The sequence below is a fragment of the Belonocnema kinseyi genome, chromosome 4, assembly GCF_010883055.1.
Source record: "Belonocnema kinseyi isolate 2016_QV_RU_SX_M_011 chromosome 4, B_treatae_v1, whole genome shotgun sequence".
Taxonomy (NCBI): domain Eukaryota; kingdom Metazoa; phylum Arthropoda; class Insecta; order Hymenoptera; family Cynipidae; genus Belonocnema; species Belonocnema kinseyi.
In genome coordinates, this window is record NC_046660.1 from 69,822,067 (window position 1) to 69,846,275 (window position 24,209).

The 24,209-nt window shown below is 27.6% G+C and overlaps 1 protein-coding gene across 36 annotated transcripts in view; it reads left to right on the plus strand.

Moving 5' to 3' along the window:
• Positions 1–24,209, plus strand: part of LOC117170504 (twitchin) — a 182,578-nt gene that overhangs the window by 58,473 nt on the left and 99,896 nt on the right. For 23 of the 36 annotated variants that reach the window (XM_033357278.1, XM_033357240.1, XM_033357247.1 and 20 more), the window contains 28 exons: positions 1,562–1,615; positions 1,716–1,772; positions 2,335–2,388; positions 2,553–2,609; positions 2,813–2,872; positions 4,797–4,850; positions 7,146–7,199; positions 7,310–7,363; positions 7,439–7,492; positions 7,569–7,607; positions 9,973–10,032; positions 10,114–10,176; positions 10,269–10,322; positions 10,402–10,455; positions 10,547–10,585; positions 10,670–10,729; positions 10,808–10,870; positions 10,948–11,001; positions 11,080–11,130; positions 11,208–11,255; positions 11,519–11,572; positions 11,714–11,767; positions 11,875–11,931; positions 12,467–12,511; positions 14,270–14,314; positions 14,727–14,879; positions 20,771–20,956; positions 22,870–22,884. In XM_033357278.1, coding sequence (XP_033213169.1) covers positions 1,562–1,615; positions 1,716–1,772; positions 2,335–2,388; positions 2,553–2,609; positions 2,813–2,872; positions 4,797–4,850; positions 7,146–7,199; positions 7,310–7,363; positions 7,439–7,492; positions 7,569–7,607; positions 9,973–10,032; positions 10,114–10,176; positions 10,269–10,322; positions 10,402–10,455; positions 10,547–10,585; positions 10,670–10,729; positions 10,808–10,870; positions 10,948–11,001; positions 11,080–11,130; positions 11,208–11,255; positions 11,519–11,572; positions 11,714–11,767; positions 11,875–11,931; positions 12,467–12,511; positions 14,270–14,314; positions 14,727–14,879; positions 20,771–20,956; positions 22,870–22,884 — 1,692 coding nt within the window. The remainder of the gene's footprint in view (positions 1–1,561; positions 1,616–1,715; positions 1,773–2,334; positions 2,389–2,552; positions 2,610–2,812; positions 2,873–4,796; positions 4,851–7,145; positions 7,200–7,309; positions 7,364–7,438; positions 7,493–7,568; positions 7,608–9,972; positions 10,033–10,113; positions 10,177–10,268; positions 10,323–10,401; positions 10,456–10,546; positions 10,586–10,669; positions 10,730–10,807; positions 10,871–10,947; positions 11,002–11,079; positions 11,131–11,207; positions 11,256–11,518; positions 11,573–11,713; positions 11,768–11,874; positions 11,932–12,466; positions 12,512–14,269; positions 14,315–14,726; positions 14,880–20,770; positions 20,957–22,869; positions 22,885–24,209) is intronic. The other 13 variants (XM_033357254.1, XM_033357273.1, XM_033357259.1 and 10 more) reach the window with 9 other exon arrangements.

Below are 24,209 nucleotides of genomic sequence, written 5' to 3' on the forward strand. Positions count from 1 at the left end.
TCTGAAAATTTCAGAGAATACTTTCGAAATATAATACTATCGATTTATGTAATAAAAAAAAATCGATTTTTTGAGCCATCTATATAAGAATCCCCCCTTAAGGATTCCACCATATTTCAGGGATTTTTATAATTTCAAATGAGTTTAAAGAATATAGTGTACTTTGAATATTTCGAGGAATTTAATAAGATTTCAAAAAATTTCGTAGGGTTAAAGAAAATTCGCCGATTAAAAATTTGCAAGAAATTTCGAATAATTCTATAAGATTTCGAAAGATTTCGAAAGACTTCGAAGATTTGAAGGACTTTTTTTATATTTGAGGGAGTCATAGGATTACAAAAAATATATTCAACAAGATTATAAGGAATTTCTATGGATTTCAATGGATTTAAATAAATTGTAGAGTTTATAATATATTTCTCTGGATTTCTCTCGACTTTATGGATTTTCAAAGCCTCTAGGATATTTTTAAAGATTTTAAGGGGATTACTGGATTTTATTCGATTTTTGTGGGATTAATAGGGATTTCACATGATCAAGTGGATTTGACCAATTTCCAGGGATTTCTGGGGATTCTTAATAGTTTTAGGTATTTAATAAACCCCCAATGAATATTTTAAATATTTTAAGCTATTCCAACGTATTTCTAGAGAGCTTAAGGGAATAAATAAAACGAAATTAAATTTTATGGGGCTTCTAGGAATTTCTACGGATTTCATAGGATTTTATGGGGCTGCAGACGATTGTAAGAATTGAAAATTTGTTAAAAGTAGTTTAAAGCGAAATAAAAGGTATCAAGTTCTATATCATTTCAAACGATTTTGAGCGATTTCACCAGATTTAAGGAATTTTCAAAGGACTTTTAAGAATTAAGCCTACTTCAAAATATTCCGAGGAATTTCATGAGATTTCAAATAAATGCGTAAGGGTTATAGAATATTCAAAACAAATTTCAAGAAACTTAAAATGATTGTATAAGATTTCATAAAATGTCACATGTTCAGAAAGATTTTAAGGAATTTCACAATATTTGAGGAAGTAAGAAACAAGATTTAAAATTTGTTAAGGTTTTTCAAAGAGTTTCGCAAGGTTTCATAAAATTGTAAAGAATTATAAAAAGATATTGAGGATATCCACGATATTTAAGAGATTTCAAGGGATTCTAACGAATTTCTGGGGAACTTTAGGGAATAAATTAAATAAAATTTCCAGGAATTTCTGAGGATTTCGAATAGATTACAGATTCATATGATTTTAAAAGAAATTTTAAGTTATTAAGAGGTTGCTACAGATTTTAAGAGATTTCAAAGTTCGTAAAGGATGTTAAAGGTTTTTGGGTATTTTAAAGGATTCGAAAGGATGCCATGCGATTTTCTTGGAGATGTATATTTTACGCCAAGCTTTAAGTGTAAAATTTAAAAAATTGCATGCACATTATTTTTAATTCCTCAAATGAGTTCGAGGCCTAATAACTATAATATTTCAACGCTTTATCTGAAACATCTTTTTAATTTTTCTCAAGCTTATAAATAATTTACTTTAAATTCAAATCCTTTTTTAGGAGGATGTATTATCAGAACGGAGAATTTCAGTAGACAAAACTCAAAAAGTGAAGGTACAATTGAAATGAGTAAATAGAAACAAATGAATTAAGGTTTATTAAACTAAAGTAAAATGACCATTGTAAATTAATAATTTTTTTCATTTGTGTTTAGAACGGATCAATTTCAAAAGACAAATCTCCTTTTGACGAAAATACTTATTCTTTTAAGGTACACACAACATTAAATGAAAAAATGCACACTTACACTTCTTGCACATTGGTATCTATTCTTCTAATTGATTACGATATTTAAAATAAAATGAATATTGAATAATCTTAAAATAAGTTCTCCAGTGCATTAAAATCATTTCTGTATTGTGATAACAATTCTGTTAATAACTTTTTGTGTCTATGCTTTTTAGATACCATCATTTAGGAGGAAGCTGATTTTATCATTAGAAACATTTTTAATATTTAAATCCGATAATTTAGGGCAAACATATTTCTTATCCCTTTATTTATATTGCAGTCTGCTTCATCCTAGAATATTCTCTATTTACTAAAAGCATATTTCTCTGTGCTTGACTATAATTTTTTGTAAGGATTTTTCTTTTAACTTTCCAGAAAAAGTGGCTGTGCTTGAAGTTTTATTCACTCTGAAAATTCTTACATTAACTCTTTTTTACATATCTCACATTCTTTTTTATTTATTAAGACTATGAATATTATACGCAGAAAAATATAGATGATACATTTACATATATTAAATAAAATTATTTGACCTATTTCAGGATGAACCAAGTACAAAACGAAAACCTAGTCTACAGAAACCACAAGAAGAAAAGGTACACCTTTTATACACACACACACACACTTACACAATTATGATTCTACAATTATACAATTTTTAACAAGTCTTATTTACAATTAACACAATGAATACATTTTTGGCCACGCACTTAAATTGTTGGTGTAAACAATTTTTTCACGACATATTTTTGACTTTCAGAAGCGTGATTCTATCAAAAAACCCAAACCCACTACGACCAAACCAGAAGAACCAAAGGTACACACATATGTGATTTTTCCATTATTATTTAATAAATAATAATTAAATTAATAGTCATTAAAAAAATTATACAATGTAAAAATAGTAATATGCTGATGAATAATTTGTGATTGAAAAATAGTTGAAGCATTTTACAATCTATTTATATGTGTATGAAACTTGAATACTAACATTTAATTATATTTGAACTAAATTTATAGAAAGACGAGCTGAAACCAAAAAATAAATCTGCGGTTGACGGTACCAATGGGGAGATTGAGGTACACATAATAAATACTTTATACACACAAATTCATACTGAAAGTTTTAATGGGTTTGGATTATTTCTTTTTTTTTTAAATTATAATTGGGAAACGAGTTTTATTTATTTATATTATTATGAAATATCAACCCATAAAAACTATCACATCATTTAGCACTTACATTCGGAAAAAGAACTTTTTCCACACATTCTTTTACTTAGAATAGATCACAAAAACTCATTAAAAACACAAAATATTAAAACCTTTTAAATAATTATTAACTATAATAATCTACCATTAATTAATTTATTTATTGCTTAATTCTTATAGATTCAAATTTGAATTAATTCATGTCTAAAGTTTCCGATTAGAAAGAATATACTTTTTTAAGGTTTTAATATAATTAAAATTTTAATTGAAATAAAATGGAAAGCCTTGATAGTCGTTTTAAAATTCAATGAAACAATTTTTATATCAATAGAATTTAATTTAATGTGACAGAGAATTATTTATTATTTAAAAATGTTTCAAAATTTTGAACATTTAAAGCAAACTTAAGAAAAAAACAATTTCCAACTGTAAGGTTCAAATTGTGCAATTTCAAATACTGGAATCAGACCTGTGAAATTCTCAAAAAAGTAAATATTCAAAATATAAAAATCACAAATTGAAAAATTCCTGAATAATAATTTGCCGAAAGAAAACTGACTAATTATAAACTATCTGACACTAAACTTCCCTAAACTACAAAAAAATTCCCGAAATTTAAACAATAAAAAAACAATTCTTTAATCATTAATTTATTAGAAATACAAAGATGAAAAAGGTTCTTTTTCGGCAATCTTACAGTGTCAGGAATTTTATTTTGTAGGAATATTCAATCTTTCCAATTTTAAAGGATATAATTGTAAAAAATATAATTTTCAAACGATTTAAATTTACCTACAAATATTTTTTTTAATTTTAAAGGCTTTGAGTATAAGAAAGATTTAGCATTCCGCAGTAGATATTTTTTCATTTTGAATGTTTCCCATTCAAAACTTACTTTCTATTTGAAACGTTTTTTTTTAATAATTGAATTTTTAAGTTTTACATAATTGAAAATGTAACCATTTCGAACGATAAAAGGACAGTGACTTAAAAAAGAAAAACATCTTAATTCTTTCGAATGAATTTTAACTGCTGAATACTAAACTTTCAAAAGCTTTGACTGTGAAGCATTCAATTCAGTTTTTAATTTCAAATTGTCACATTTCAATCAGTTCCAATTGAAAATTATTTAAATTTGTAATTTATTCAATTTTAAAAACTTTTGATTATAAATATTACCATTTAATTTTTTTTTAATTTTAAATGATCAAATTACAATATTATAGTGTGAAAATGTTTTAATTTTTAACATTTTGAAATTGTCTTTTTTATTTCATTCGAAATATTTCCCCTTTTCAAAATCTTACCAAATCTAAAATTGTTTAATGTGGAACTTTCTCTTTTTAAAATCCTTTAAAATATAATTTTCAAATTTGAAGCGAGTTTATTTCTAAATTATTAATATTATTGTTTAAAAATTTTTAAACATAAATATTTGAAAATCTGTTTAATATTGGTTTTTAAGTTGCTCATAATTTTAATGTTAGGAAATAAAAAACCAGAGCTGTGATCGCACACTTTGAGCGCATACATTTATTGCTAGTTATTAATAATTTATTATTGATATTTACGAGAAGTTTTTTTGTACTAAATAAAATCTATATTGTGATATATCTGATCAAAGAAATGGCAAGAGAACAGCTTCTCTTTCACAATTTCAAGGTTAACACAATAAACATTACATTAACTACGATTGAGGAAACATGGCGTGATATATTGTTTGAATATGTGAATTGTTTATACTGATAATCAATATTTGTCCCATGTAATTTTAAACACTTGCGTCTTTTAGGATAAAGCACCCACCAAGAGAAAACCATCCATTGGAAAACCAGCAGAAGCCAAGGTAGACAATAGCTTAAAATACTTGCTTCAAAATAATTCCATCTATCTAAAATATTTTCTTATTCTTATAATAAACTTGTAACTTATTTATATACTTTCTTATTTACTAAAAAATCTCTTCAAACTAGTATATCTTTCAGCAATAGCAAACCTAAAAGCAATAAATTGAGAATTTTTATATTTTATATTTCTTAACAGTGATGGGAAAGTTATTTTTTACTAGGAACTAGTTATCTTTATTGTTAGCGTTTAAAAATACAACTTTTCTCGGTTTCCTTTGAAAAAAAAGTTACTATCGTTATTTTTTAAGTTTCTTTTGTATTTAAGAAGTACAGTGAAACCCTTCAATAGCCCTCCCTTCTATAGCCCTGCCAAAAATTGATGCCGCGCCGCAGGTAGGTGTAACAGGAGCTGCGCGGGGTGCGCGGGATCTTCAGCTGTCACTCAGGCGACCACTCAGGCGTGAAGAAACAAAATCGGAGCAGGCTATAATGAGTTGTTCCCACCAACCGTCAGCCGCAACATCGGCGCTATAGAAGAGTTTTACTGTATATACTGAGGGCAATAATAAACGCTCATTTCTATACTCATTCAGGGCTGCCACAAAGTCACTCAAATCACTTTTAGTTACTTTTCTTTTTTAAATTAATTTTTAGTCACTTGTTTAAGATTAAAAAATGACTTTAGTTACTTCTTTAAATGAATTTGAACAGACAGCTAAAAGATATATGATTTTTTTTTGTAATTCTTCTGAATTCACTTTTTTAAGATAAGTTCACTATATTCACTTTTTCAAATAAAAATATCACTTCAGTGATCTTTGAAATCTAAACATTATTTTTATTATTTTTAATACGTCCTGCATTTTTTCGAATTTCGTTTAAATCCGCTGAAATTAATGCAGCTTCTTAGGATTAAAATGGTTTAATTGACGATGAGGTATTTTTTATTATTCTTTTTAATTAATTTAAATCTTTAAAAAACATTTTAAAAAGTTTTTTTCTCCTTCAATCTTTATGAATTTTATCGAAATATTCTCATTTTCCCTAAGTTTCTCTGAATTCACTCGAATTTTATTTTATTTTTTGGTTTCTTTTTTTTAATTCTAATGAATTCTGTTGATTCGCCCTGAATTCTGTTAACTCCGAGTTTACTCAATTCGATGCAAATTTCACGATTTTTTATATTTGGTTGATTTTCAGTCTTAATCATTCTTATGATATTCTTCAAAGACTCTCGAATTTCCTTTAATTCTAAAGTAGCTTTCATTTAATTGAAATCTGTGGAATATTTGATATTTTTCGAATTTTTAAAAACTCATTTGAATTATTTGGAATTCGCTAGATATGTTCTCAATTCATTCAATTTTACTCAATTAAATGAATTTTTAAACATTTTCGTTTTTAAACGAATCGTCTTTGGGACTCACCTTGAATTCTTGGGGATTCTATGAAATCATCTTGAATGATCCTGAATTTATCAATATTCAAACCAATTTGACTGAAACCAGTGGATTATTCTAGACATTTAAAACTTTTTCAATCACCTTCAATTTTTTCAATTCAATTGCATTTTTTAAGAGTTTACATTGAATTTGTGTGAATCTCATTGAATTCTTCTCATTTCCCTTCAATTTTATTCCTTTGAATTCACTTGAGTTTCATGCAATTCGTTGGTATATATTTTTTTAATTTATCCCGAATTCCTACAAATTCACATGGATTTCTTATAAATTTGATCAAATTTTTTCAAATTATTTTGTATTCAAAAGTAGATTTGTCAATTCTGGTAACATTTTCTGTTTAAGTAGGTTACTTTTTCACTTTTTTCAAGAAAATTAGGCTGCTGCAATGTAATTAGTTGCCAATTCGTTATTCATTTACAAAGTTAACTTTGCCAGAACTATCGTTACCAAAAAAATAACTAGTTACAAGAAACTAGTTACTTCCCATTACTGTTTATTAAAAATTCAAACAAAACTATAACGCAGTAATAATCATTGTGATAATAAAATAATAACCACTAATTCCTAATAATCTATATTATTGCTGCACGGATATGTCAAGAAATCTTTACTTCGTCTGACCAAATTCTGTTCTACTCTACTTAGGATTTCTGACTTTTACTACGTCTGAGTCTCAGGCTTTCTCTATTACACTTCTACAATCTACATTCTAGCCTATCACAATTTTTCTACACGTCTTGTTTTCGAAATCTGTCCTATGAATCCTTCTCTTAAATCTTTCTCGATACTAAAATTATCGAAATTATAACTTAAAGAAATTGGTACTTTTAGGGAACACCTTCACCATCGCGAAGAACATCCACAAACATTACCACTGAAGAAAAGGTACATATCCCAGAAATTACAAAGATTACAAAATTAGTTTTCACATATTTTACCAGATAAAATGTTTAAAATCAGTCCTAGAAATCTGAAATACGAAAATTATATTTTAGGAAAAACATGATGCTTCGCGTAAATCGTCAATTACACAAGTGACAGAAACTGAGGTACAAAATTGAAAATTTAAAAAATGGAGCTTTTTAATATAAAACAATAGTAAAAAAATACATAAATTATTATAGGGATCACGAGCATCTTCTCGCAAATCTTCGTTCAATTGGCCCGACCAAGATGAGGTACACAATGTTTGCAAATTTTTCTTTATAAAAACTGAAGTAAATTTCTTGAATTTCATAAAAAATAAATTTTCAGGATATGTATGTGCCGCCCATTAAACGTGGACTTAAAGAGGTACACTCTGCATTAATTTTTTAATTACGAAAAAATATTTTATCGTACATCTTTATTTCGTAAAATACATAGGGTGTCTACTATCCGAGAAACCCGGAAGTAGCCGAGAATTAAAGTAAGCAGGGGAAAACTGGAAATTAACTGGCAATAAAATTCGAGCCAGGAATTAACTTTAACGTTTCGGGAAATCTGAATTTTGAAAGATTTAACAGAATCGAAAAATTTCCCAAAAATATCTAAAGAAATTTTCAAAATTTTGAAAAAAGCATCTGCAAAATTTTGAAGCGAATTTTTCAAATTATGCAGAATTATAAAAATAAATTTTAGACCAATCATTTTAAAAGATACCTAGAAGGTTTAGAAATGTCTGTAAAAATGTTCTTAACTTGAAAGGAAAAATTCGAATAATTTGAAAATATATTTAAACGTTTTGAAAAGATCACAAAATAATTCCAAATTTAAACATTTCGAAAAGTTTGAGAAAAAAATTAGATTCCTTGGAAAACTATAAATGATTTTCTTTTTTTTTAAATTAATTTTTGAAGAAAATTTCAAAATGTTACAAACGCAATTTTGTTATTTACTCGCCTTTTCGGGTAAAAATGCGATTGTTTCTTTAAAACTAAATTTGTTAAATTAAAATATAATTGACAAATTTCGTTTTTGTTGAAAATTGGTATTTTTCGATGAATTCTAATTTTCTTTATTTAAAATAAAAATATTTTTAGTTTCAATATCGGGTAATTCATTCTTCGTTGAAAACTAATTAGTTATTTGGTTGTAAATTTCACTCTTAATTAAAAGTTTAACTACTTTATTAAAAATTCATTGGTCGAAAATTCATCTTCTCAGTTGAAAATGTAACCATTTTTAAAAAAATTGGTCTTTTTCAGTTATAAAATACAAATATCTGGTTTAAAATGAACTTTCAATTAAAGCATTCATAATTTTGGATTAAAAATTAAACTAGTTTATCGAAAATGTATCACTTGTGGTAAAAATTCCATCTTTTTTGGTTAAAGATGCAACAGACTAAAAAATAATCGTTCTTGGTTGAAGATTCAACTAATTTGTTTAAAATTAATATTGTTTAAAAAATAATAATAAATTTAAAAAGTTCAAAAAATATATATATATATATATATATAACAAAATGTGGATTTTTGAAGAATATGAAATAAGATTAACCTTTAGAGGACGGGAAAATTTCCGTTCAAATCGAGATTTAATTTGACCAAAAATTGATGCATAATTTCAACAGAAAACTCATTTCAAGTCCCCGATCTGACAGATGGTCGATATATCGACCACCTCCGTCCGCAACGTAAAAGCCAATATAAAAAAAAACTTTTATGATATTTCAGCGTTACAGTTTTGCATACCCATATTTTTTGAAGCGTTGAGTACGAAAAAAATAGTGAAAGAAATCCTCAAGGCACCCTTGCTCTTGAAAATCACCATCTCAAGGTCACTTTTTTAGATCTTAGCGTTATGGTTGGCATACCCATGTTTTTTGAGGCGCTGAGTAAGAAAAAAATAGTGCAAAAAATCCTGAACGCAGACGTGACCTTGAAAATCGAGATTTCAAGGTCAAGTGGTTTATTTATTTATTTATTTGCTGCTATTTTAGCGTCAAAGTTGGTTCATGCATGTTTTTATGTGCCTAGTACTAAAAAAATAGTGGCAAAAATCTTGACATCATTCTTGACGTCAGAATGACGATCTATTTCCTACCAAAAGTGTATAAACCGAGTTTTTAGTCTAAAAAAAATTGTTTTTTGATCCTGGAATGACGATTATCAAGGTCAAAAAGTCTGCAGGATCTTTCTCACTATTTTCCCCTTATTCAACGTACCAAAATTTGCTCGAAAACATCAAATACTTAGTGTGCATTGGGTGGTCGATATTTCGACCACCCCCGTTCTCTAAAGGTTAAGAAGCGTTATATTTAAGAATTTTAAAAGGCTTCAGCAGAATAATTTTTTTTTAAGATTCATGGAAAAATTTGACATACTATTTTATTTGAAAACATTAATTACTGTAGATATTTAAAGTGTATTAGGAAGTTTTAGAATTATTCAAAAATGATTTAAAACTTGTAGAAATGTCAAAAATATTATTTATTAATATTATTTTGTTTAAATATTATAAGATATCAAAATACATGAAATTACACATAGGAAAATTATTGTGTTAAATGCGTCTTATTCATGCTTCTGGTAAGAAGAGATTTGATATTTACAACCGAAATAAAACATGAGAAAATTGAGAAATAACCGGAAACTTGGAAGGCGAAAATGAGTAGACACCCTGAATACACCAATACACTAAAGTCTTTTATTTTTATTTTAAAACTTATCTTTAGGAGATTGATACACCCAAAACGTCACGCAAACCTTCACTTGTAAAAGAAAAAGATGAAGAGGTATATAAACATTTAATTTTACTCTTGAATTTAGCATTTGTATTTTCACTTATTCATATATATTAAATTACTTTTATTCAGAAGAAACATACTTCTTCCCGAAAACGTTCATTTGCAAAAGACGGAAAGTCTAAGGATGAAGAGGTAGAGAAAATGATAATTTGTCAGTTTTTAAATAAACGTCGGAGAATAGAAATTAAACAATTAATTGTAAAATTATAACATTTCAATTTTAGGAAATACAGGATGAATCGCGTAAATCGTCCATTGTAGAAGTGACAATAACAGAGGTATATAATTAAAAAAGATTTTTTATTAAATATGTAAACGATGAAAAATGGACATAATGAAAAATATGTAAACTTATAGGATTCACGCGCATCTTCTCGAAAATCTTCCTTCAGTTGGCCTGATCAGGACGAGGTACACATTTTTTTTGGATAATTTTTTCAGTACTTTACACTTTTTGTAAAATTTTATAAAATCATAATGTTCATAAAACCAACATTTTCAGGACGCATACGTGCCACCACGCAAACTTGAACTTAAGGAGGTATTAACATTATTTTTTATTTTATTTTTTTGTTAGCAATTTCTGAAAGCAGCATTTCTTTAAAAATAAAACATAAAATTTCAGAATAATGAGACACCAAAGCCGACGAAAAAAAATTCAATTGGCAAAGAAAACGAGCCAGAGGTACAAAAATACATCAACTATAATGTTAAACCGCAAATTTCATTTTGAACGTTTCTAAATGATTTTTTTTATATCCAGGAAAAACTTGCTCTTTCACGAAAACCTTCTTTGGCAAAGGGTGAAAAAGCAAAGGATGAGGAGGTACCATTTTTTTTAATATTCTAATTAGTTCCACAAATTTTTCAATATAATAAATATGATCAAATTATTATTTTTAGGAAAACTCTAAACCCTCTCGTAAATCATCACTCGCTTCGACAGACGGGAAGAAGGTATACACACTTACAAAATTACACATACATGTTTTTTTTTTTAATTAAGAGGATTTAAAAAAATGTTTTTTTATGTAGATTAAAAAAAAGACTGTCCGAAAAACTTCGGTTAAGAAGAAAAGTGAAGAGGTACAAAAGCATACGATACATTAATTTGTTGTTAAAAAGAACTAGAATTTTTTAAATATTACATCATTTTTATTTAGGCTAAAGAGACAAACGATTCCTCACCTCTCGAACCAGAGGGCGATAAGGTACAACAACAAAAAATTTTTATTTATTTAAATTCATCACTAAAATTTTATATTATTCTACCGGAAGACAATGTCATTTTCTTTTATATTACACTTTTCATTTGAATCAAAAATATAAAAAAAACACAGAGAAAGCCTAGATTAGGACTTATACAAGTGAATGTCAAAATTATTAAGTAGAATAGAAAAATAAAATAAAAGCAATGTAAATTTAAACAATCAAATACTCGTAATATGGTGTTTAAAGTTGAATAATCTTTCAGAAGGATGAACCAGATAAACCGAAAACTACGCTTAGCAAACCGGAAGAGCATAAGGTATTAAATTATTTATGCAGAATTGAGCGCAATTCTGAAAAAGAGCTTATACTTTTGACAAAAATGAGTAAAAGCGTAGTAAAATTCTGAAAACTCTTTGAAATAAAACAAAAGATAATAAGAACATTCATTTAATTTTAGGCTGAACCTATTCTGAAACCTAAAACCACTCTTGGCAAACCTGAAGAAGCTAAGGTAGTTGAAATAATTGTTTTCCGAGATATTTTTAAATTGCGATAAATTTAAATAAACGCGAAATTAAATATTCGAGACACTCGTACTAAATATTGCATACTTTTTAGAAGGAAGAACCAGCACCAAAACAAAAAGCTACTCTTGGCAAACCACAAGAGCCTAAGGTATATGATACAGAAATCACAGATTATAATAAATGGCTAAATAATCATAAATAATACATTACTAATCACATAAACAACACTAAATTAATACATCACCACCACTACTATTTTGATCACTTTGCAAGTACCAGGAACGATTAAGTTAAGCATTTAACATTATAGGAAGTGAATTTATTTTCAGCCATTCTCACTGATTCTAACAGCGATTTCCGTCATTTATTTAATTTCTTTTGTTCCTATATTTTCTTATTAACAGCACTGGATTTCTTAATTAGGACTGATCGCAACGGCATGTACGATTCATTTCAGCCATCATAATAATTCATAATAGACATCTGTATCATGGTATCATATTAATCAAATAATATAGTTTCTATTATACCATAAACTTTCAGGCTCAACTATAATAATGCATTTTGGAAGCGACATTATTTTAACAATTTTAAAAAATTACAAATATAATTTCATCCATATTTCACCAGGGAAATGATTTTTTTTTATGTTTTCTAAGAAATAACTTTTTATCTATTTTCAGAAAGAAGAAGCAGAAAGCAGGAGAACAAGTCTGAAACCAGGCAGGGTAAATATTATTTGTTTAAATATACATAAATTATCAAATTGAGTGTTTGACACGACGTTACATTTTGTTACGCGTCTTTAAAAATAACTTATAGTACGTTACTTTTCGAACTTAGTTTATGGTATTTATACTACATTATATGTTATGATAACCAATCAGAAGGAATATTTGCATTTTATTATTATATCAAAAACAACATTTTTATAAGTTTACCATTGGCATACATCACAATCTACAGTTTTGTTACCTTTTTTGTTTAAATTAGAAAAATATGTTAACAAAGGCTAGATAGTTTTTGCAAATCCATTCAAATTATCAAATTGAAGAAATTATTAAATAAATGATTAAGAAAGCGTTTTCCAAACCTGATCAGATTTTTTATTGTTTGATCAATGCTTACAGAACAAATAATCGATGAGAAATTCCATATTTTTGATGTAAATAAATGGAAATTAGGCGGCATCTTTTGAAATACGTCATTAAATTTGTAAAACGTTAAAAGTTGGTGGCGACGATTTGTTTGAGAACATAATTCGATTTTCACAACAGAAAAACCTATACTTATATTAATTCCCATTTTTTTTAAATTTTAATTAAAAATTTTTTTTAAATTTTTAAGCAGGGTGGGCCTAAAAACTCAAAATGATTCAATTCGTTGATAGCAGCACTGAAAAGTTTCTTTGCGACATTGCAAACTTATTTTTAAACAAATTTTAAAAACTTCTTACTATTGGGCAAGTCGATTCAAATTTTCAGATTTGACATTTTTAGAGTATGGAAAAAATGTTTTCAATTATTTTGGGTAAAGTTTAAATTTATTTATTTTTTCATGTGCTTTTTAATAAACTTAACAAAAAACGTCCATATTTTTAAGTTTTAAATAAAATCTATTTTTTAGTTTTACGTATATTGCGGAAACGGATTTTTACGGATCTTCTGAAAGAATGGCTCATATTTCAGGATCTGTAGAAAACAGAAAATAAAATTTTTTAAAGCTTAAAAATAGGTATGTGTTTTCTAAGTTTACTAAAAAAAGCAATAATAAATAAAAAATGAAAAATACTTATTTGGAAACTTTAGACACAAATTAACAAGATTTTCTAAATTTTAAAAAAATCCGTGAAAAAAAATTTAACCCATTTTTGTGATCATGAGATTGTTTTTTATCAATAAAAAGATGGGGTTTTCCAGAACATGTTGTTTTCATATTTCCAAAACTTGAAAAAAAAATCACCAAAAAATCGAATGTCTTAACTTCGTATTAGTTGTTCGACATAAAACTTAACAGATTATTAATATAAAATTCTTTATTAAATTATATTAGTTAAAATATAATTGTTAACTGTAAGAACACTTTAAAGTAAAAAGAAACGATCTAAAGCTTTTGAGAAAATCTGGAAAGGTTCTAAAATAGTAGCTGCAGCTGTTTTATGATATCTTTCATCACTTAAGAGAAAATTTCGAAAATTATATTTTCTGGATACAAAATTCTCTCGGCTTAAAGAACGGTTTATCCCAAAAAGGTGGGGATAACAGGATCCATTCTTATTGCTAAAATATTTCGTTTAAGTGAAAAAATTGTAAGAAAACTTGTTATATAAAATGAAAAAAATGCTATGCAAATTTTGGTGACAGGAACGCGCTACAAATTTTAATATAATAACGGTAACGGCAATGTCTTATTTTTTCTGGTGCCGTGTCAAACACTGATAAAATCACTTTTGGAAAAAAAACTAATCTGAAAATTTTATGCTTCAGACCCTCGAGGAAGAAAAGAAATCACTAAACAAAGTGGAGCTAAAAGTGAGTCTTTCCTCCACAAATATTTCATTGCAGATATTCCGATTGTTTCAAATAATAAATATCAGATTTAACACTTATTGTCATTGTACACATTTATATTTGATTGAAATTTAAGTAAAAGTGAATAAAAGATGATCTTTAAGTTTTGAATCTGATTCCTGTATCAGTCTTTCAATATAAACAAAAGAGTTGCATTTGCTATAAAAAATTGTATCGTAGAGTGATTTGTTTAAATGTTGTGTCGTCCTTTTTTACGTATTTTCAGTGAGTACACAAAAAATAATTTTTACTCAATATACTGCAAACATTCATCTATTTATTTCAATCTCGTCGAAAATATTCTGCGATACCACAAGAAAGTTTAAACTTAATTTTTTTGCCACATAATAACTAGTATATTGCATACATACAGCCAAAGGAAAACAACGCCGACGAAAAACGAAAGCCACGCAGACCACCTAAACAGGAAATTAAGGTTGAAAGCTTTCAAGCAATTCAGCTCAAACCTGTTAAAAAAGTTACGAAAGAGCCTGAAAAGGCTGAAAATGGCACTGTTGAACTTAAGGTATCCCGGAAAAAGGGGCTGCACCACTTTATTCACACATTTTTCTCTCTACTTTCAACACACTTTCTACGTTTTACTGACTCAATTTCTCCTGAGCATACTTTTTTGGTATGCAGCCTTCTGTACTCTGCAATTTTTCCACTTTTCCTTCTATAAGAGGCTTTTACAAAGCAGAGTCTCTCTGAATGTTTTTCTTCAAATCTGTTATAATATATCATTTTATTTTCAACTTAAAAATATATACTTTTATTTTTTCCATCGTTAGTATATTCATTTTCTATCATATCATTTCAGTAAACAAGAGGGTGTCAAACTAAAGATTTCTGTTGCCGACTTACACCGACATCGGGAAACTTTAATGGTTCTGTTCCGTATAAAAAAAATTCGTATCGGTATCACATAAATTTTAGAGTTGAAACCCATCCACAGGGTGACCACTGACAGCAAATTTAAATTATACTATTTGCTTTAAAGTTTAATTATTTTGCTGACGATTCAGCTACTATATTTTTGGGTGACAAATTTCATTATTTTGATGAAAAGACATTTTTTTAGTAACAAATTCTAATATTAGTTGGAAAAAGTAATTAATTTGTTAAAAATTAACATTTTTTCTTAAAAGTAATTTTTTGGTTGAAAGTCTCTTTTTTTTATTTCAAAACTGTGCTATTAGGTATTTTCACTTAAAACAACAGCTAACTTCACTTCGTAGACTGCTGAGGGTAAAACAAGGGACCAAATGCATGGGATTCAGTTCATTTTTGTCCTATTTTTCTAATATGTTACTAAAAGCTAACTTTACTTTTAATTTAACTTTTACTTTTTAATTACTATTTAATGAAATAATAACAAGATAATAATGGTTATTAATTACAAAGATATTACAGAAATAAAGTTTTGTTTCATGCATTTGATTCATTGTTTTCGCCTCAGCTTTTAAAAAAGTGAAGTTAGCTGATAGATGAAGTCAAAATACCTCATTGTTATTTTGCCATTAGGATTAATCTCTTTTGGGTAAAAATTCAACTATTTGTTGGCAAGTTTCGTTATTGTTTTTTAAATTCAAGTATTTTGTTAGAAAGTCACTTTTTCTAGTCGAAAATTCAACTGTTTTGTTGAAAATTCGTCTTTTTGGATAGAAACTTCAACTTTTGGTAGGAAAGTAATCCTTTTTGGTTGAAAATTCAACTGTTTACTAAAAGATTCGTTCTGTTGGCTTGAAAATTTAACTATTGAGTTGAAAATGCAACTGCTTTCGGTTGAAGTTTAATCCTTTTGATTTAAAAATTCGATAATTTGGTTGAAGATTCCTCTTTGTAGGTTGAAAATTCCACTTTTTTGTTAGAAATTGGTTTCTTTTGCTTAAAAGTTAAACTATTCTATTCTAAATTCATCTTTCTTGCTTAAGTTTTTATCTTCTCAAGTTTAAAATTCAAATGTTTTCTTAATATTATTTTAAAAAATTAATTACTCAATTATTCCCCTATTTTCCTAAAAAAAAATTAGCCCATTTTTCTTTTTTTTTTAGAGCTATTTTGACTGCTTAAGGCTAAAATGTACACAATAATGCAATAAGTATGGAATAGTAATTATTATAAACCCTTAAAATTCAACCATGAAAAATTTAATTTTGCACCCAGGAAACCTGCAATATTTTGATCTGAGTGGCCACCCTAGTCCTGTCTACTGGATTCCTTGACATTTTGTAAATACATACTATTTTATCATCTCCAAACTGAGGATGATTCCTCAAAATCTTCTTGACTATATAGCTCTTCCATTTCTGATATTTTTTCTGACTTTCCTGTTCTTGATTATTTATATGTTTTATTTTTGACCTTTCTTCTGCACCCGACCTAATTATACTTTCTGCAACAACAATGAGCATACTCTATATTTTAAAACCTCCTAATATTCACAATTTGTATCTACTTTCTTATTTCTCAAATACTGTCTCTTTGACAGACTGGATGTTCTAATTTTCTTTTCCACACTACTGTTATGAACACTGTACATAATAAAAACACTTTACACTTGTGGTTTTCTCCTTCTTTACGAAAGCCATACAAAACTGTAAGAAATACTTTATTAGTGCCTGCATAAAGGATAGAATGTCTATGTATAATATTTCTATTATTGATTTATGTGGGATATGCAACTAATACTCTCTACGCTGTAGAGAATAAACCATAACGTGGGATGCGTTTACCAATAATACTCCTCCACTTTCACACTGAGAAAAAATATTTTGTTTGATTCAAACTTTTTTAGTGTTTAATTTTTTTGAAGGAAATATGGATTTAAAGAAATTACTTATCTGAAATATAGTTGAAGGGTGGCAGTACAGAATCAGATAACCAACAAAATCGGAATTTTTCGGGAGAACGCAAAAACGTTTTGTAAAATTGAAATCACAATTTAAAGATAAAACAGAAGCCCAGTTCCGAAATTAACACGATGGTTGCAAATAGTACTATTTCATAATTTTGTTCTGATATTAAAAAGAAATAGAGTTTCATTTTTCAGAATGTCTGGAAAGCATAAAAAATGAACATCTGTCTCCTTTTAATGTAAGAACCAAATGACGTAATAGTCTTATTTCCAGTGACTGATCGAAGGCTGATTTTAAGCTTTAAGCCCAACCAAATTTTCTAGGCTGCAGACTGCGACAAAAAATGTAATGTACAGTTTGAAAAAAAAACTTAATCCAGAGATATTGAGTTTCTGAATCAAGGTTAAAAAGTTTTGATCTTAAAAAGTTAGTCAATTCCAAATATATTGTCCAAAAATTTTGAGGTTACAATATCACTGGTTTTGAAAATTGGTGTTTGGTGGCAATTGAAAACTGAATAAGAACTTTTTCAAAAAATGGAAACTTCCTCCCGAGGTATGGGAAAGATAAATAAGGAAAACAAATATTTCATACAAACAAATTAAACTCAATTCCCGATATAAGAACGGATTTGGGCACGACTTACAGTGGCTTTCAGCATAAATCGATGGAATCTAAACGTAAACAGGCGGGGTCGCCTTAACCATTTCCATTGGATTTAGCCGCATGCTAACAGCTTACGCAATTAACAAGCTTCGGGATACTGCCCTCATGCTCTTTCTCACGCTTGACTGAGAACCGCCTCTTTCTCTCTCAGCCCGCAGACCCCGCATCATCAAAATGCCGAGAACTTAAATTCTCGGAATATCGTAAGCTGCGAGTTCTTATGTCGGGAGTCGAGTGTACTCTTTTACAAGAAAATAAAGAATTTAGTGTGATGAAATAATGTATTTACTTTTTCAAGAATTTATTATTCAATACGCTTTTCGGAGAAATGTGTGTTATCTAATTCTGTACTACCACCCTTTAATTAAAGAAGTATCTTCATGTTATTTGTAGTGCCAAAAATCAGGTACGTAGAAAAAAAGGCTTATACGATTTGAAGGATTGAAATTATATTATTATTAGTTATTTATGAAAGAAAAAATATTACTATTTTATTTAAAATCTTTCAAATCGGATCTCAAAATCGCAAACGAAAAGAATTATTTCATTATTCTTTTTGTAATTTAATTTTTTTCTTAATGTTGCTTTTAAAACATAAAAAAATAGTTGAATTTAAATAAATCATAGTTTATTATTTCTGGGAAAATATTCCCTGCAGCTCTACTGTTTCCATTTTTTTAAATAAGTAGATCATCTTTAAATATAGTAGTTATTTGTCTTAACAAAAAATTTTTTTGCTTACATTGTTTTAATGATTAATGTCATAGAAAAATTTACTGTCATTAGAAATCAAACTATAATAATAAAAAAGCAAGAAAAATACTTCTGACAATCAATGAAAATTGATATTCTAACTTCAGTAAAATATATAGATAATCAAACCGTTGTATTTTTGTTTAAAAATTCCAATTTCCCACGAAAATACAAACATAACCGATTATTGTTCAAACTCTAAACTTTTTCAAAAATTCATATGCATGAGAAATTGTTAAAAGCAAACAAAACTACTTTTTTAGAGATGCAACTATTCGCACGACTACTAGCTTAATACGTTTAAAAAAGAATGAGTATTAAATTCATCTCTAAGAAATTTAATTTATTTGAAAATACTCTCTATTGATTCAAAAAAAATGAGTAACTAAGAATTGACCCATTTGAATCAAACCTATGTCTTTTCTGAGGGTCCTGACATGATTACATACAATGCACACCAGAAACTGACGCTTTTTGCCACAATAATGGAAAGATGGTGCTGGTGCTGAAAATGGAAAAATAATGAGCTAATTAGATTTACCTTAACTTCGATGTTTAAGGATATTTCATAAAAGAAATAAAGGGATCGTTTTTCATAACTGAGAATAAACATTATTTGTCGGAAAAATTCCAAAATCAAAAACATATTCTCTTGAAAATTTTATTTCCATTATTGCCAGGCATAAAATAAATATAAATTGTTATTATTTATTAAATAAGGTTAATCGTTTTTAAAAATCTTCACATTTGCCCGCTTGAATACATGAAACTGTTGAAGCTTCTCGTCCTATAACCAAAATTAAGTAGCACTTAGCTCGGTTTTAATTTGGATGGGCGTCGTCGTATTATACGGGTGTGTACTTTATTTACTGTATTTGCGAATATGAGCAGAAATGTTTAATTTTATTATTTTCTTTTATCCGCCATAATCTAATGTGTAACCAGATAAATAATATTCAACAAATGAAATCGAACCATTTATTGCTTTTGTGACAGTACTAAACCTGCAAATAAGAATTTTACAGCGTATAACTATTAATAATATATTTTATCATAAATGTTTATTGAGATTAATTCGCAAGATTTTTCTTATCATTCAGCATTTACCTAATTATTTGCAGCCTATTATAAAAGCTTTCTCAATTACGAAATTTAGAGAAATCGAATAATTAGTTATTTTTAAGAGTTTAAAAATTTCTTCGCCTGTGATAAATTAAATAAAAATAATAATTAAAAAATATAATCAAGTAAATCTAAAAATCTCTCCAATTTCCAGATTGGGAAACCTTTTAGATCGTAATTCAATTAATATTAGCAAATGATATTGATGCTTTGCCGTTTGGCTACTGTTTCGCACAATAAATCAAAATATTTTATAACATTTTTATTTGTTTCTACGAATGTTATTTTTAAGTTAATTTCTCATTAACTTCATTCATATGGAAAACTTAAATGTACAAAGTAATTCTTAAAACATATCTTAAAATGGTGGGCCTTAATTGCAGTAAAATTTGCCTAAATCGAAGACTCAATTCTAAAATTCGGGTAATGGGGACTTAAAGTAAGTCCGATTTTGTTTAAATTTAGACAATTTTGTTACTGAATTTCCTCCCAACCAATTTTAAGGTGAAATAATTTTAAGCATTCTTTCGTACTATATATAAACTCTACTTTTAATAAAAAATGTTAAAATGTATAAATAATTATCCAATTGGAGTCGCCAAACTGTTTAAAATAACCGAAATTTCCTCAAAAGTGCAGAAGGAAATAAATACAGTCAAAATGAACACAATTATTCAACGTGAAATAAAAGTTATAAAGATTCCAAATTTATTTTTATCAGCATACTTGCCACCAGTTTCGAAATAAAAAAATATATTTTGAAATCAATCTCATTGAATTAAAAATTTATTTTATTTTTTTAATTTGCCTGATTTGAAATTGAGATAATTCCCAAATATAAATAAATTATATTGAATATATATTGGTGACTCTGCTCGACGTTTCTCACTCATCCTAAAGTTCAATTACGACCTCTCTGGCCATAAAATGATCACTAAATCTCTTTTTAAAAGTAACCAACCTATACGGGAATTTCAAGCATATCAATGTACATCAAAAAAATATTCTTTCTCCACAGAAAGTTGATAAAGGCGAGAAGCAGGAAATCAAAAGGGTTAAGGTACAAAAGGCTCAAAAAGAGAAGAATTATGAACTTCCAGAGATACCCGATTACGAAAGACCAGTTCTTGAGAAACCACAGGAATTTGAATTTGGCGAATATCAAAAACGTGACAAGAGCAAACTTGACAGGCCAGTCACTCAGGTAAGAAGAAAATATTATTACTTGCACGGAAAAAATTTTCCTAGTTTACTTATGGTTTTTTCAAGTTAGAAATTAGTTGAAATAACTATAGTCAATAGTTATGATCAGAGTTACAGCTTTTAAAGGAAGGTTAGCAATATTGGATATGGTTCAAATATGCAACTTTGATATTTGGAAGAAAATACTGAAAATTCAGGTTTCATATTTCATTCCTTTACGATATTGAAAATACTTCTTTGTATATGTTGAACTATTTGTATTATATAAATATTTAGATTATATGTGTTTCTATGTAGATAGAACATGTGGTAACATATTTATAACGTGAACATTTATCACGTTAGAATATACATAGCAGGGTGGTCGTAGGCCAGGGAAATCCTGAAAATCGGGGAAAAGTCAAGGAATATTGTTGTTCAGGGAAAAGTAAGGGATTTTAAATAATTGAAGAAGTCAATAAATTGTTGTAAGAAGCACTTTAAGTAACTGGCAAGAATATTTAGGGCTGACATACAGTCGATTTTAGTCACTTTTGTTCCCAAATCACTTTTAATGTCACTTTCTAAAGATAAAATGACTATTTTCAATTTTTTAATTAAAAGATCACTTAAGTCACGTTCCTTTCAATAAATTAACTTACATATTAGGTTATTTTTACAGATTTCAAACATTTTCTATTAGAATTCAATAATTTAAAGGGATTTCAAAAGGTTTTTAGAAAAGTGAGGGTATTTTTAATAATTTCAAGGAATTTTCAAGAACTTTAAAAAGTTTTAAGGGATTTCAAAAAATTTCAAAGGATTTCAGATATTTTAGGGTATTTTTAATACTTGCACTGCAAGAAATTTGCACTTGATTTTAGTAATTTGATGGGGTTTATAAGGACTGGAAATATTTTAGGGTATTTCCGAACATTCTAACGTGTTTTTAAGAGCTTTGAAAAGTTACAATGTATATAAAAAGATTTTAAAGTATTTACAAATTACTAATTTCAGTAATTTAATAGAATTTTAGACGATAGGAAATATTTGAAGGCATTTTACAAGATTCCAGGAATTTTTAATTGATTTCAAAAATTTGAAGGGATTTCAAAGAGCTTGAAATATTTTATAGTAGTTTAAATTTGACGGAATTCAAAAAATTTGAAATATTTTTTGGTATCTCAAATCATTCCAATGAATTTTTAATATATTTTAATAATTTTAGTTTCCTAGGAATTCCAGCGAACTCTTTTGAATTCCCTTGAATTTGTCTAAACTCATTTCAAACTTACTGAATTCAATACATTTTTCCATATTTTTCAATTGTTTTCAGTTCACTTGTATTTTTTTATTCACCTTCAACCTTTAAAATTTCATTAAACTCTTCTCATTTCTCTTAAATTCCTTTTAATTCCCTGAAATCTTATTGGAATAAATTACTCATTTATCTTGAAAACTTATAAATTAAAAAGAACATCAGGCGCATTATAGTATAAATAGTTTACTTTTTTCAACTAAATTGGACTGTGGTAGCCCTGAAAATAATATGTAAAAATAAAAAATTTTAATTTAAAATTGTTTCATTCTATTCATGAAAGATTTTATATTAAAAAAGTTAAAAGACTACATTTTTTCCAAATATTAATGGTCAGGGAAAATGAGATATCAGCCAGGAAAAAATAAGGGAATTAAACAAAAAATTTTGCGGCCACCCTGATATGACCTGGTATGAACTGTAAATGTCCTCTTGTAGATAGCATTAGTAAGTAGTATATTTTAAATACATGTTATTTTTTGTAATAAGTCCATAAAGCATATATTAGCGGTGGTTCCAAAATCATAAACACAGGAAATATTTTCCGTCAGGAGAAAGTCTTTTGAAATGTAAACTCTTGTATTAAAGTTCTTCTTATTTTTCATGGCAACGTGCAGAAATTCGATTCCAAGGTAAGTTGAATTGTTTGCAATGCAAAATTGGAATCCGCTGCGGAAAAATGAAAATAATGAAAAAACAGAGCATAACTTTGCTCGAGAGAAATACGGTTGATGAGAACTTATTTATAAAATCACAAAAAGTGGAATTTATTGTAAAGATGGTGGCTCGACGCCCTTATTCCCAAAGCCAAAAATGCAACTAATATTTTTGCAGTTCTTAACTTAAGGCTTGTATCAAATAAAGCTTAAAGCTTAAATGCTCGTTTAAAAGCTTGCTTAAAAGTCCAGCTTAAGAAGAAATCGACACTGTAAATCATGGTATATGTATAGCTGGTAATAAATATACACAGAATATTAGTTTGTGAACAGGCAGTATAGGGTGCCCAATAAAAATTTGAATTTTGCAAACGCTCCTCCCTAAATTCCTTACTTTCAGAAAGAAATACTGCTGGTTTTTAATTTTTGAAAAATACAAATTAAAGTCTAAAGTATTCTTAGACCCCTCGGAAGTACTTCTTATTTATTTGAGAATATAAGCTCTGCATTTTATGAAACAAGCAAAATTGTTGGTGTAGTCGGGCTTAGAATACAAAAATGTGTAATTAATTTCAGTCAAATTAACGATCTAAAATTGCCTCTAAACATTTTTTTCCTAAAATAATATACACAGGATTCCATCTGAAATATGAAACGAATATTCTCTGTAATGAATAAATTCACGATGTTCATACCAGATGACAGAATAAAAATCTTGAATTTCGAAAATGCACCAAAAATACACATTTTCGTATATAAATTTAGTGCTCTTTGAATTCTTTGAAATTCCATTGAATTCTTTTGAATTCGCCACAAATTTTTTGAAATTTCATTTTAAATCCGCTGAATTTAGTGCATCTTTTCTATCATTTTAAGTTTTTTAAATTACCTTGAAGACTTAAAATTTTTAAAGTTCACTTTGAACTCTCATAAATTTTATCCAATTTTTAGCCACCTTTTTTTCACTCCTATTTTGGTTGAAAACTCCACAACTTACTTGAAAGTTGAAGGTATCATCCATAAATTAAGTTAACAATTTTGGGCGATTTTGACCCCCCTTCCCCCTCGTTTACAGCCGAAGATTGCCCCCACCCCCCGAAAGTAACTTAGCCTTCAGATAAAACCCGATTTTATGATTATACTGATTTTTTGTTGTGTTTGAATTGTGGCTAATTGAATTTTATGTGACAGTTAATCCGGGTATTATTAAATTTTTTAAATAAGAAGGTAAATTTTCTACCAAAAATGAAATAGGTAAACTTTTAGTTAAAAAAAAATAATTTTAAGCTGTATAAAAAACA